Source organism: Micropterus dolomieu, linkage group LG01 (genome assembly GCF_021292245.1).
Source record: "Micropterus dolomieu isolate WLL.071019.BEF.003 ecotype Adirondacks linkage group LG01, ASM2129224v1, whole genome shotgun sequence".
In the NCBI taxonomy this organism is placed as follows: Eukaryota; Metazoa; Chordata; class Actinopteri; order Centrarchiformes; family Centrarchidae; genus Micropterus; species Micropterus dolomieu.
The window spans coordinates 1378786-1393258 of NC_060150.1; the positions used below are offsets into that span (position 1 = coordinate 1378786).

Below are 14473 nucleotides of genomic sequence, written 5' to 3' on the forward strand. Positions count from 1 at the left end.
AATGGCCAAAACAACACATAACATGCAGTAGTCTGCTTGCCAGAAAGTGACTGCAGCCTCTACTCATTGACTGAAAGGTAGATTCTGCCTCAAAATTACTTGATTTCATTCAGAAGAACAAAATTGCCCCCCTTTTTTATTTCTATAATGTTATATTTTTTAATCACATACTGACCACCAAACCAAAAATGTCCCCAGTTTTCATTTCAGATATCTGGTCACCTTAATATAAACTGAAGTTCAGAGCAAACAATTATTACAGATCTGATGATTAACGCTCGCAGAAATGAGCCAAAACAATGAAGTATGATTCTTGTAACAATTTTTTTTACAGTGTAAGATTTAAATCATGTGCTGTACGGAAAATCATCTGCTTCTTATTAGCTTCAGTTAGCATGAAACAGCTAACTGCATGCTTTTTATTCAAGTGTTATTAGGCTAACATCGCTTTACCAACAATGCATCATTAACTGCCACTGAAGGTCCTGATCCGGCAGGGAGGAATCACTTAGTGAAATGTTGGTGTAGAAAATGTCTCGTTATGTTTCTGCAGTTTTAAAATATTCTCCTGTGACCATCAGCGGTAGTTTTCTCTCTCTCACTGGTTGGATGTCCTAGACTTGTACAGACCAGGGGGTGAAGGTGCCAGGTTCTGCAGGAGGACACTGCAACAGAAAAACAGTCGGCACGATGAAATTTATTGAAGGCGATACAGTATTTTGTTTCCATGGTTTGGCCTCTTGGTTCCAGTTAATACAGTCTTATATCAGACAACAGTTTTCTTCCATCTTCACGTCATCAGTTTGTGTTTTGTTGCTTTCCTTTATCAACATGATAATTGTTGTACCAAGACGTACCAACGTTTCAATTTCAAATACATTTCGCTATGCATTTTTCAAGGTCCATTAATCACTGAGGTGTTAATGTCAAAGGACCAAGGTTATTATACTTTTTGATTTTTCATTAGTTTTTATTTAGTTTTGACTTTTTGTTTTCAATTTCAGTTTAGTTTTAATTAAAATGAAATTGCTAGTTTAGTTTTTATTTTCTGAAAATGCTGAATATTTTAGTTTAATTTTTATTAGTTTTAGTCTTTGTCGCTGCAGGATGCCGAGCTCAGTTCAGTTTAGTTTTTATTTTCTGAAAATGCTCAGATTTAGTTTAATTTTTAATAGTTTTAGTCTTTGTCACTGCAGGATGCCGAGCTCAGTTAAGTTTAGTTTTTATTTTCTGAAAATGCTCAGTTTTAGTTTAGTTTTTAATAGTTTTAGTCTTTGTCACTGCAGGATGCCGAGCTCAGTTAAGTTTAGTTTTTATTTTCTGAAAATGCTCAGTTTTAGTTTAGTTTTTAATAGTTTTAGTCTTTGTCACTGCAGGATGCCGAGCTCAGTTCAGTTTAGTTTTTATTTTCTGAAAATGCTCAGATTTAGTTTAATTTTTAATAGTTTTAGTCTTTGTCACTGCAGGATGCCGAGCTCAGTTAAGTTTAGTTTTCATTTTCTGAAAATGCTCAGTTCAGTTTAGTTTTTTCACAAAACATTAAAATAAAAGTACAACCAGAAATATTTGTGAAAAGGGACACCATTATTCAGCTATCTGAAGCTTGTACATAGGGGCCCAAACACTAAGCAAATATATATATTTGAAGTACTAACACATTGTCTAAATAAATACTACGAATAAATGAAGCACATGCTACATCGACGGTATCATTTCTAACATACATACAGAAAAGAGCAAACTACCCTAATGCTGCTAAATTCATTACATGAGTCTCTAGCTCCGTCATTCTTGGTTAAATAGGTGAAATACAATAAATGGAGGTGAGGGACAGCTAAGAAACTGGAAGATAGTGGAGGCCCGCCTTGGAGCCACAAACGACAGGTCCCTAAGCACCCTGAAGGCAAGTATGGCTGGAAAGCAGTTATATCAAAAATCTAAACCTTTATTATTTATATATATATATTATATTACGTTTTTATTTTTATTTCAGTTAACGACAATGTTTCTTCACATCTAGTTTTTGTTACCTCGTTCGTCTTCGTTAACAATGATAACCTCTGATAAAAAATCTGGAGTTCTCAAGCTTTCGACCATCTGAATCTAAATGAAAAGAGGGTTTAGTTCTGTGGATGTGTGTTCTTGCCCGTGCACGATCCTGAGCAGCGTCTCTAAACTCAATGAAAACTAAAACCAACACAAACGAAACACAAACAAAAGATTTTTGAACATGCTTTAGTACCAGTTTGGTGAATCGGTCGCTGCAAGCGTTGCGGATCCTCTCTGCGGAGGCGGGGCTGTCCAGCCTGAAGGGGCCGCTGATGCCCGACTCTGCCCGGGCCGCGGCGATGGCATCTTTGATGGCGTAGAAAACAGATGCCGCCAGGAAGAGAGGAGGCTCGCCCACAGCCTGCAGAGAACAAAGTAAACATTCTCTGTAGCAATCCAAGCTATCGTGTTTAAAATGTTCCAGCAGCGGCGTTACCTTGGAGGCGAAGATGGCCTTGTCATGTGGTGCGTCGCGGAGCAGCGAGACGGTTAGCTGGTTGGGAATATCACCGAAGGCCGGGATCTTATAAGAACCAGGACCCCGAGTGAGGAGGACGCCCCGGGGTGAATAATGAAGCTCCTCCAGGGTGAAGAGACCCAGACCCTGCATGAACGCCCCCTCCACCTGAAGACAGACAGAGAGGACATTCAGACCTGAGGGGGGCGCCGCAGGAGCAGGCCTGTGTTAAATGACGACCTTCATTTGGATGAGTCGTCCAAAGGTTGCTGATGGATTGACCTACCTGTCCGATGTCGATGGCTGGGTTGAGGCTGTGACCGACGTCCATCACTATGGTGGTACTCAGGTTCTACAGCACAAGCATAATAAAAATATATAAAACAGAACAACTAAACTAAAATGACAACTTCAGAATCAGACAAGCTTTTTCATGGACTGCACAACAGATTCGGTAAACATTTAACATTTTGTTCAAACATTACTGAGGATTTAACCTCGCTGCTGTAGCTGCTAGCAGTTCATGTTTGCTTTGTACCCGCTGATGTACAGACAACAATCTCTGGATTAATACAAGAAATGATCACACAGAATGGGTTTGTTGCTTTTTAAAAATGGTTTTCTATTGGCAGTCAGCATTTTCAAAGGAGTGCTCTGAGCGCATGAAGTTGGAAAAAATTTAACTCTGAGCAAAACAACACCCAACGTCTTTTGCAATCTAATGAATGGAGAGACGGGCCTCAGTCGTGGTGCTTATATTTCCAGTTGCTTGGACTGTTTGGAGACAAACTGTCCCCGACTCATCCTAAAACACGCCTTGAACCGAGCATCATTAAGACGAAGCCCCTGGACCAGCTGGTGGTGCTACCAGCCGTGTCTCCTCTGTCTGAGGGTCTCATGTTCCCACACGGGTCTCCCGCGTGTTTCACCCTCAAACGGTGCCACAGCAGGCGCCCTTCGTTTGCCCATTTTATTAAGCAGATGTTTTTAGCAACAAAAGACACAGACCTGTGAGTTGTGATCAAGTTTCTGCTAATATGACAGTCAAGGGCGTCACTTTGTGTTGAAAAGCAGTGGGGACATAAATGCTCAGACTAGGGGCGTGATGATCCAAATGGATCACGAGACGTGACGATGCACGAGAACAAGACGAGAAGATTTTTAACACTATTTGAATAGGCAATGGTGAAATTATTGGATATGGGGTCCTTTCCCAGAAAATTTGAGCATTAAAGATTTAATTTCCTGCATTCTGGAGACGTTTTCTGCCTCAATGCGTGGTGGAAATGTCTTTTTCTATGTAAAAGGAAACAAACAGCTTTGGTGGTGACATATTTATAACAGAATATAATGCAGAAACCAGCTGCTTGTTTATTTTAGCTAGAGATTTTTTTAGACCTTTGTTCATCAAATCTTTATCAAAGCATTTTCATTTGTTAGTTAATATTTCTTGGTGCTATTTTTCAGAAAATTTTTAACAAATGCTTCCAAAATGTGGTGGGGACGTGTCCCCAGCGTCCCCAGTGAAAAAGACCCCTAGGATGACAGTTATTACTTAGCAGCAAAGAACACAGATCAATGGTGCTATAATCTTTGATTAGGCTGACAGCTGATTTGGTGGTTGGCTAGCAACTAAAAAAAAATGTTTTTAAATTGACCCTTTGCTAAGCCACGCCCCCCTAAGTTACTGCTGCTAGGTCCGACAAACTGTCTGAAGGACCTTTATCACGCCGCTGCCCCTGTCTGTTACTGCACTCCCCGGAGAAACATTGTCTGATTTCAGGAAAAAAGCGATCTCAGAAAGAAGCAGACAGTTTTACAGTTGCAAAGTGCATTTGCTTTTATTCAGGCTGTCAAACTGACTGAAACAGACTGAAACAGACTGAAACTGACCTAAACTCACTCAAACTGACTCAAACTGACTCAAACGGACTGAAACCGACTCAAACGGACTGAAACAGACTGAAACTGACCTAAACTCACTCAAACTGACTCAAACTGACTCAAACGGACTCAAACCGACTCAAACGGACTGAAACTGACTGAAACTGACCTAAACTCACTCAAACTGACTCAAACGGACTCAAACGGACTCAAACGAACTGAAACAGACTGAAACTGACCTAAACTCACTCAAACTGACTCAAACTGACTCAAACGGACTGAAACTGACTCAAACTGACTCAAACTGACTCAAACCTCTCTGGGTAGCGACTGTAACTATTACAAGATGTCTCTGGAACAGCGTTTGACCAGATCTTAGAAAAAATACAGCCAAAAAAAGCTAGAAAATGACTCTTTTTGCATTAGAGTGAATGGAGCGCAGCTATGAAAATGTCGGACCTCAGTTAGAGAGTCATATACTGCTCTGTGATTGGCCAGCTGTGTATTCGCTTAGCGAAGTGTCAATTCAACCAAAAGGGCATCTCGCGTTTTTAAACCTGTGAAGCGCTTTCTGTCTTTTCTTATAAATGCTTGTCTTTGTCCATGAACTTCAGGTTTCTGTGTATTCAGGTATGAGTGAGAATGATGCAAGTGTCTCGATCAGGTTCAAACCAGCAACAGAGGAAGATCTAAAGTTTCTCAAAAGCAGACATTGAAAGGTCTGCAGTGGTACCAGTTACCTACCTAAGATGGTCAGCATGGAAGTCTTTAACAAAGATGTGACATTACTTTAAGCTGTTATTATTACTAAGTGCAGAGTAAACAGCATGGGGCCTAATATTGATCCTTGGGGGACTCTTCTATCAACAGATTGGGGGCTTCATCTGAAATCAACAGCAACAGTTTCTCTTTCTCTAAAACAACATTTCATTCTCCATTCTCTGTTTTAATTTCCTTTCTGGCTGAACTTTACTTCCTAAAGAACACACCTTGTGAGCTCCAGTCAGACAGTCGATCTCCACCTCTGAACAGGCAACTCCGTAGGTGAAGTAGTTGAACGCTCGGCCCGAGTTTGTGTCAAAGTCGTAACCGAGATCTGGAGTCCTGACAAGAAACAGGAAACAGTGAATTTTACTTATTAACAGATTTACTGAACCGGCGACTCAGTCTGTGAACTCACTTGTAAAAGCCGTTCGCACTGAGGTTGACTCTGTCGAAATACGCTGCTTTCACCTGAAACACAGAACATTCACAGCTGGAAAGTCAAGAAAAACATAAAATGTTTAAAAGTCATAATTTTGCCAAAGTAAATGAAAATCATTGCTGAGTCTCGAAACTGACACAAGGCACTCACAACCATGAAATACTACGTTATAAGTAAAGTCATTTCAACTTTGTCATTATTTAAGCATACTTATGGAAAACAAAGTCAAAACACATAAATAAATGAGTCGTAACTTAGTAAGTGAAGCATAGTGAAACTGATTTATCTACTTTGTATCTGTTTGAAAAAACTACCGGAACAAAATATTCTTAATGCTTTTGCTCACCCAGTCCTCCCATGATCCTTTGGGGTTCTTGGTCTTGTACGGTTCCAGGCGTTTCACGAGGATCTGGCAGGCGTTCTGTATGGCGGCTCCATTGAGGTCTGAGGAGGCAGAGGCGGCGGTGGGACTGGTGTTGGGGACTGTGTTGGTACTGGTCTCTGAGATGTGGATCTTTGAACAGGGGATACCCAGAACCCTGCTGGCAACCTGGACTCACAGACACAGTTTGTTAACACTTAGTTAGCTTAAGTGCAACATCCGGGACCCCCAAGGGCCCATGTGAGGCTCTTTACTGTTTATGCCTTGAGCTTGTATGGAAGTTCAGGTCTTGTGGATATTTATTTTGTGTTTAAATATTTCGTCAGTCAAATCCAAACAATGATCACGGCCAATCAGCAGCCACCACAGCTCAACATTAAAGTCAATGCTCAAGTGTCTGAAGCTGCAGTTCTTCTAAGAGCCACTAGACGGTGCTATTTATTCTGAAGTGAACTGAAACCAACAACTACATGAAAGGAATGTAATCAACCAAAGAAAGATGAAAATTATTAAGCCTACGGTCTGAGATGTGAAGCCAACGCGAAAGTTCCATAAACCTGCATTTTACTGAACGGCCAGCAGGGGGCGACTCTTCTGGTTTCAAAAAGAAGTCCGGCTCCATTAGAAAGAAAATGTTTCTACTTCTCAGCTGATTTATTCCCTCAGTAAACACTTTCCTGATGCGTTTATGCTCTCAGTCGCTAGTTTCAAGTCTTCATTTTGTAAATGATGGTCCCATTTAGAGGAAAATAGACCAGGAAGCAGGGTGGGATTTAGGAGGCTTTAGGGTGGGATTATCTGTGATTGACAAGTCGTTACCATGGTGACCTGTCAATCAGGCTAGAGTGACTCGCACCCTCTGCGCTCGTTGAAAAAGCTTACTAGGAGTTGGCTGTTCACTTTCTCTGGTGAGCACGTTTAGTTTTAAGACAAAATTATCAGCCCTGTCAAAGTTAACATGAGTTACAGATGCACCTAGCTAAGCAAGCTAGCTAGCTCCGCATGGGGCCATTAGCTCCACTGTCTCGTCCAAATATGGTCACGTCCGATGCCGCTGGTTGCAAAAACTCAACATGGCGGCGTCCTATCTGCCAAACTCGAGGCTTCAAAACGCAGTCCACAAACCAACGGGTAACGTCACCATGACTACGTCCACTGCTTTTATACAGTATATGGCTCAGGTACCTGGACCATCTTGGTGTGGAGTCCCTGTCCCATCTCTGTCCCACCATGGGTCAACAGCACCGAGCCGTCTGTGTAGATATGAACCAGAGCTCCAGCCTGCAAACACAGAGACCTGGACTAACACAAACCCATGACGTCACACAAACCTGAAATGTTACTTAAACCTTTCAGCTGTCAGAACAGACCTGGTTGAGGAAGGTGGCAGTGAAGCTGATGCCAAACTTGGTGGGGATGATGGCAAGGCCTCGTTTGGTCCAGCGGTTCTGTCTGACGGTACAAAAAGAAAACACAGAGTTGATTTCAGTTTGACTGGTTTGTTTTTGCAGAACTCAGCAGGCTCAAAAAACGTCTTTTGGTTGGGTTAGGGTTAGGGGTTATTTACTTATTTTTACTTGATGTAAAACTCAGAAACTTTGGTCTGGCTGATTTTACCTGCTGTGTAGCTCGACAGTGACAAAGAAGTTTGACTGTTTTTTTCATAAACCAAGATTTTGGAAACTTTAGTCGGACAGTTTTTACCTTTATAGCACTGACAGATGCTTCCTTTTAACGTGTTGTAATGCTCAACAGTGTCCAGCTGTTTTTACCTGTTGTAGAGCTCGATGGCGGCTCGGCGTTCCCGGTATCCAGATCGTGACAAGCACTCGTCCCAGCAGCGGTCCACGGTGAACTGCTCCAGGATCTGATTGAAGGGCGTCGACTCACCTTCCACATACAGGTTCAACCGCCGCACCTGAAGGAGAAGGAATCACTGATTGGACACTGCCCATCCACTGGAATTCAGCTGTTCATCTCATCATCTCTGACTTCCACCTACGTACCTCCTCAGCTGGTCGGCCCAGACTCTGAGCCACGTCGGTGATCCAGCTCTCAGCGATCATCATGCCTTGCGGCCCTCCGAAGCCCCTGAAGGCCGTGTTGGACGGCAGGTTTGTGCGGCACAGGTAACCACGTCCGCGCACATTCACCACGCTGTACGTGTTCTCCATGTGGAACAGAGCACGTTCCAGGACCTCGACGAAAGCACACAGGTGAGAACATCAGCACATCATCAGCAAAGTGGCGTAGCGCTCTGTTGTTCGTGATGGTACTCACTGACAGAGAGAGGTCCTTGGAGTTTCCAGTGTTACTGTAGTACGACACGTCCAGAGCCACGACCTTTCCGCTGTTTAGGAAACCCACCTGGAGCAGGACAAGACGAAGAAATGATTGGACAAAACATGGAAGACTCAAGAGTGAAGCTACACCAAACTAGGCCGACAGAGGTTTCAAAAAACAACAGAGAGTTAGTAAGCTTTTGGCTACTATTAAGTATAATTCACACTGAATGTTTCAGAATGCTGCAGCTAGAATCTTAAACTAGACAATATGATCATATCACACCAATTTTGTCTTCCCTCCATCCTTCCTATCCATGTCAGAAATAGACTTTAAGGTGACTTCCAATACTGTTAATGGGCTCGGTGCTTCAAACCTGTCTGACCTCATTAAACCTTATATCCCATCTTGTGCTCTCCACGCTCAGGCTACAGGCCTCCCATTTGTCTACATAGCTAAAAAGAAGTCAGCTGGCTGCAGGGCCTTTTGACACTTTGACCTTTTCTACTGTCTTTGTTGAGTATATTTGTTGTGTGTCCTGAACTTGGAAAGCATTTTGGTCAACAAGGATTGTTTTTAAATGTGCAATATAAATAAATTTGAACTTGGACTTTGAACTTCTAAGGACAGAGGGTGTTGTATACTGTACATATCGTAAAGCCTCTTGGGGCAAATTTGTGCAATTGGGCTATATGAATAAAACTGACTTTATTTCTCCATATAAAATCAACTATACACAGCTACCCAGAACAATAAACAACAAAAAGTCTACTGCTGTTACTCCAGTTACTGCTGCAGGTGACTTATGCTACTTTTCCAGCAGAGGGCGGCCTCCCACCTTGTATTTTCCATAGAAGGGGTGTCTTCCTCCAGTGATCAGCATGTCCTCTTCTCGGTCCAACATACACCTCACAGGCCTCTTCAACCTGACACAAGCAGGCAGAAATTAAATTTCAAAATAAGAGAATCTAACTAAAGCAGAGTGTTAGACCTACTTGTTTGCTGCTACAGCGACCACAGTGGACAATAAGGTGGTCCGGCTCTCCTTCCCTCCAAAGCCTCCACCCATCCTCTTCACCCGGACCACCACCCTGTTAGCAGGGACGCCCAACGCCTTCGCCACCAGAGACTGACACACACCGAGATACTTTTTCAAACATTCGTATTTTTAAAGAAAACAAGAGTTTTTAGATGGCGAGTATTGTTACCTTTGATTGGGAGTATTGTTACTTGTGTTTTGGAGTATTGTTACTTGTGTTTGGGAGAATTGTTACCTGTGTTTTGGAGTATTGTTACTTGTGTTGGGAGCATTGTTACTTGTGTTTTGAAAGATTGTTACTTGTGTTTTGAAAGATTGTTACTTGTGGTTCGGAGCATTGTTACTTGTGTTTTGGAGCATTTCTACCTGTGTTTTGGAGTATTTCTACCTGTGTTTTGGAGTATTTCTACCTGTGTTTTGGAGTATTTCTACCTGTGTTTTGGAGTATTTCTACCTGTGTTTTGGAGTATTTCTACCTGTGTTTTGGAGGATTGTTACTTGTGTTTTGGAGGATTGTTACTTGTGTTTTGGAGGATTGTTACTTGTGTTTTGGAGGATTGTTACTTGTGTTTTGGAGCATTGTTACTTGTGTTTTGGAGCATTGTTACTTGTGTTTTGGAGCATTGTTACTTGTGTTTGGGAGGATTGTTACTTGTGTTTTGGAGCATTGTTACTTGTGTTTGGGAGCATTGTTACTTGTGTTTGGGAGGATTGTTACTTGTGTTTTGGAGCATTGTTACTTGTGTTTTGGAGCATTGTTACTTGTGTTTTGGAGCATTGTTACTTGTGTTTTGGAGCATTGTTACTTGTGTTTGGGAGGATTGTTACTTGTGTTTTGGAGGATTGTTACTTGTGTTTGGGAGCATTGTTACTTGTGTTTGGGAGCATTGTTACTTGTGTTTGGGAGGATTGTTACTTGTGTTTTGGAGGATTGTTACTTGTGTTTGGGAGGATTGTTACTTGTGTTTGGGAGGATTGTTACTTGTGTTTGGGAGGATTGTTACTTGTGTTTGGGAGCATTGTTACTTGTGTTTTGGAGCATTGTTACTTGTGTTTTGGAGCATTGTTATTTGTGTTTTGGAGAATTGTTACTTGTGTTTGGGAGAATTGTTACTTGTGTTTGGGAGCATTGTTATTTGTGTTTTGGAGAATTGTTACTTGTGTTTGGGAGAATTGTTACTTGTGTTTGGGAGGATTGTTACTTGTGTTTGGGAGGATTGTTACTTGTGTTTTGGAGTATTTCTACCTGTGTTTTGGAGCATTGTTACTTGTGTTTTGGAGTATTTCTACCTGCGTTTTGGAGCATTGTTACTTGTGTTTTGGAGTATTTCTACCTGTGTTTTGGAGCATTGTTACTTGTGTTTTGGAGAATTGTTACTTGTGTTTGGGAGGATTGTTACTTGTGTTTGGGAGGATTGTTACTTGTGTTTGGGAGAATTGTTACTTGTGTTTGGGAGGATTGTTACTTGTGTTTGGGAGCATTGTTACTTGTGTTTTGGAGTATTTCTACCTGTGTTTTGGAGCATTGTTACTTGTGTTTTGGAGAATTGTTACTTGTGTTTGGGAGGATTGTTACTTGTGTTTGGGAGGATTGTTACTTGTGTTTGGGAGGATTGTTACTTGTGTTTTGGAGTATTTCTACTTGTGTTTTGGAGTATTTCTACCTGTGTTTTGGAGCATTGTTACTTGTGTTTTGGAGAATTGTTACTTGTGTTTGGGAGGATTGTTACTTGTGTTTGGGAGGATTGTTACTTGTGTTTTGGAGTATTTCTACCTGTGTTTTGGAGCATTGTTACTTTTGTTTTGGAGTATTTCTACCTGTGTTTTGGAGCATTGTTACTTGTGTTTTGGAGTATTTCTACCTGTGTTTTGGAGCATTGTTACTTGTGTTTTGGAGGATTGTTACTTGTGTTTTGGAGGCAGACTGAGTAGAAACGAAGAGCTCCATCTCTCCATCTTCTCCTCGGGGAACAGCCAGAGTGACGTTTGTCTCCAGGTAAAAATGTTCCTGACCTCCCATGTGCATCTCACCTGTCAGATAATCAATTAATAATTGATCAATAATCAATACCTGATCATCTGGAATCAGGAGGAAGTCAAATAGACTGTCCTACCCTCCAGGATGTGGTGGGCCTGTTGAAACCCCGCCTCCAGGTTTCCATTCTGGATGGTTCTGATTGGCTGATAGAAGGACTGGGCAGCAATGGCTTCCTGTCAATCAAGCCAACAACAGATTTATTTCCAGATGAGAAAGCAGTAAACATACTCACTGCAAGTATTTTATGTTAGCATGTCTTCTTATGCTCAAACATCGACACAGGTGTTGTTCACAGAAGTCCAGGTGCTGCTGGTCTCACCTGGATGGTGACAATCGGCTGCAGCTCTTCATACTCGATCCTGACAGCTTTGGCGGCTCTCTGAGCGTGAAGCTGAGTGTCGGCCACCACGGCGCCGATGATGTGACCCACACAGGTCACCTGCAGAGAGGAGGGAAACATCATCAACCCGGTCGTGAACCTGGCAGAGTCACCTGATTGGCCGAACAAACTCACCTGGCGGTCGGCGAGGACGGTCTCGTCGTATTCGATAGGTCCGGTGGAGTTACTACCGGGGATGTCATCAGCAAACACACAGCAGACCACGCCAGGCATACTCTCTGCTGCTGAGGTATCTATAGAGCTGTGACACACACCTGCGTCAGACAGGACAGGTGTGTGTGTGTGTGTGTGACACAGGTGTGAGTCTTACCGGATGTAAGCGTGTGCTTTGCTGCTGGTGACGAGCGCCAGGTACAGCTCGTTCTCGTACAGCGGCACGTCGTCGCAGTAAACTGCCTCGCCTGTCGCCTGCTGCAGAGCCGACAGGTGCATCATGGGACGACCCACCGTGTCGTCCTGGCTCCGCCCCTCCGGCACCGCCTGGAGGAGACATTTGACGTTAACACCAAAACTGGCAGTCTAACCTGGTTTACTACAAAAAATTTAAAAGTTTAAATTGTTAATTTGAAAAGAAAAATATTTTACTTAAAAAATTATTTTTTAATGTTTTGTTAATAATTACAAATTTTTTAACAATCCAGGGAACACAAAAGTAGTCCTCAAAAATATTCAACATGACACTTGGGCTCCACAAGAAGAAGCTTTTCAGCAACATTTAGACCTTTACTTTAGGAAATAAAATGGACAGAAAGGGTTAGATAAACTGTTGATAAACAGTTAACTGAATAAAGAAAATCAATAATACAAATCAGATGTTAAATGTTAAATAAATTATATTTTTTAAAAATCCAAACATTTTTCTTTTACAATTCTGTTGAACAATAACAACATCTCATCGCTCGCAACATCTTGTATAATTTCCAAAAAGTAAGGTGGACTTTATGTTGAGTATTTCATATCTGAAGAACCCTCCAGTAATTTTTTTGCCTTTTTGTTACAGTTAGTAGTTTTAATGTTTTCAACAGTGCAGTTGTGGGTGGCGTGTTGCACCTGGTAGATCTGAACACTGGATGGAGTCACTGGATGATAAATCTCTGCAGCGCTCAGACAGTCTGACGCGACCTCCTCCACGTTCACACCCTGAAAAATAAAACATCAAAACATTCAATACAGTAACGGTAAAAATGCCAGACAAAACAAGAGAATTAAATATTATACAGTACAGTACTTGGCTCAACCCATTCTCACTCTCAAGTCGTCACATGTGGATGCACGGTTTGTAACGCCCTGTGGGAAGCCCTGTAGATGTTGATGAACACTAAAGGTAGGTGTAGGATATTTAACAGAAAAGTCAGAGTAAGGAGGTGGCTGGGGTGGATGGAGGGCCAGAAATCGGTCTTTCACCAGGAGACCAGTGTGTTCATCAAAGTCAACAGTGAATGTTTTTATTTAAGTTACAGTACGCAGATTACGTGAGTTAAGCAAGTAATGTAACCTTACGTAAGGAAGTAGTTATTTTAACCTAAACCACGATCTTTTCCTAAACCTAATCAAGTACTTTTCATGAATCCGTGTATGGTTCGTTATTTCGTTTCAAAACTGAATCAGAAAAAAAACAAAAAAAAAGAAGTTGTTTTTAGTTTTTTCTGTTTAAAACCAAAACGGGAAAAATGTTGATTTTGATATTTAATGAGTCTGATTTGAGTAGCTTTGTGTGTTCCACTTGATAAACCTGCAGCAGATACACTTGGCTGATGGCGGTGCCTGATTAAATGTAATTAAGATGAACTTCAACATCAACATAGTTAGAAAAACAGGACAGTACCGGAGGCTGCAGCTGTGTAATATTGTCTGGCGCTTGATAATGATATTCGGGTATTTTCTTAGATGCTCAGGTAACCAGCTGCTTCAGATCAGCCCAAAACAAAATGCTTCCTTGATGCTGACGTACTTAAGCTAGAAATTGGAGAATTTTGAGGCTCTGCAATATAGTGCTCACATCCACAATCATATTCGCCACAGTTGAGATGTGATGCGACCTGAAAATAAATAGCCTGATATTAAATTAAATATAAAAAATATTTAGCCTAATGTTGACTTTTTGTTTCACAGGATAAACAAGTCTCAAAGTTGCTGATCCTCCTTTCACCCCAACCACGTACTCAGTCTTTTCTGTTAAATAGCCATATAGCCTACCTGCCTTTACTGCCATAAACTGATTCTACAGGGCCACTGCGTTGACCCATGACGCTATAGGGATCCCCGGTTATGAACGATAGGACTTGACCATGGGTCCATCTGTGATGAGTGAGAACGGGTTGTAGGCATGGTGCAAACTAGGTGGGAGCCAGGAGGAGCTTAGTTCACCTTAATAAGACCTCAGTTATATTATATTCATTTTTTATTATTATTATTGTAATAATTAAAAGACAAGTTTTCGGTTATGGGTTTAAAACAGAAAAACAAAACAGATGTCTGTTTTTCTGTTTACCGTTTTTCCGATTTGGTTTTGAAACGAAATAATGAAAGAACGAACCGTACACGGATTTTCATGCCTAAAGCTGGGCTTACACTGTACGATTCATCGGGCGTCGTTTGCCGTGCAGCGTACAGGGGGTAGCCAGGAGCGATCAACTGCTCCCGAACGGCCGTCGGACGGTCGGATGAATTTCTGACATGTCAGAAATTTTGGTCGACCGTCGTCAGGCTCTCGCACAGTTGAAGCAGAACCACAGTG

At 41.8% G+C, this 14473-nt stretch overlaps 1 protein-coding gene across 2 annotated transcripts in view; it reads right to left on the reverse strand.

Moving 5' to 3' along the window:
- Window positions 1-101: 101 nt before the first annotated feature.
- xdh (xanthine dehydrogenase) overlaps window positions 102-14473 on the reverse strand; it is a 27993-nt gene continuing 13621 nt past the window's right edge. Inside the window, exons 16-35 of one of the 2 annotated variants that reach the window (XM_046049921.1) lie at window positions 12787-12876; window positions 12047-12216; window positions 11851-11977; window positions 11656-11775; window positions 11413-11509; window positions 11205-11329; window positions 9255-9388; window positions 9098-9185; window positions 8257-8343; window positions 7983-8174; window positions 7749-7894; window positions 7347-7428; window positions 7162-7257; window positions 5941-6144; window positions 5571-5623; window positions 5380-5494; window positions 2793-2858; window positions 2486-2674; window positions 2243-2410; window positions 102-665 (exon numbers count right to left, since the gene is read on the reverse strand). In XM_046049921.1, the coding sequence (XP_045905877.1) occupies window positions 615-665; window positions 2243-2410; window positions 2486-2674; window positions 2793-2858; window positions 5380-5494; window positions 5571-5623; window positions 5941-6144; window positions 7162-7257; window positions 7347-7428; window positions 7749-7894; window positions 7983-8174; window positions 8257-8343; window positions 9098-9185; window positions 9255-9388; window positions 11205-11329; window positions 11413-11509; window positions 11656-11775; window positions 11851-11977; window positions 12047-12216; window positions 12787-12876 (2400 nt within the window). In that variant the 3' untranslated portion in view covers window positions 102-614. Of the gene's footprint in view, window positions 666-2242; window positions 2411-2485; window positions 2675-2792; window positions 2859-5379; window positions 5495-5570; window positions 5624-5940; window positions 6145-7161; window positions 7258-7346; window positions 7429-7748; window positions 7895-7982; window positions 8175-8256; window positions 8344-9097; window positions 9186-9254; window positions 9389-11204; window positions 11330-11412; window positions 11510-11655; window positions 11978-12046; window positions 12217-12786; window positions 12877-14473 lie in introns of both variants that reach the window. The other variant, XM_046049913.1, reaches the window with a different exon arrangement.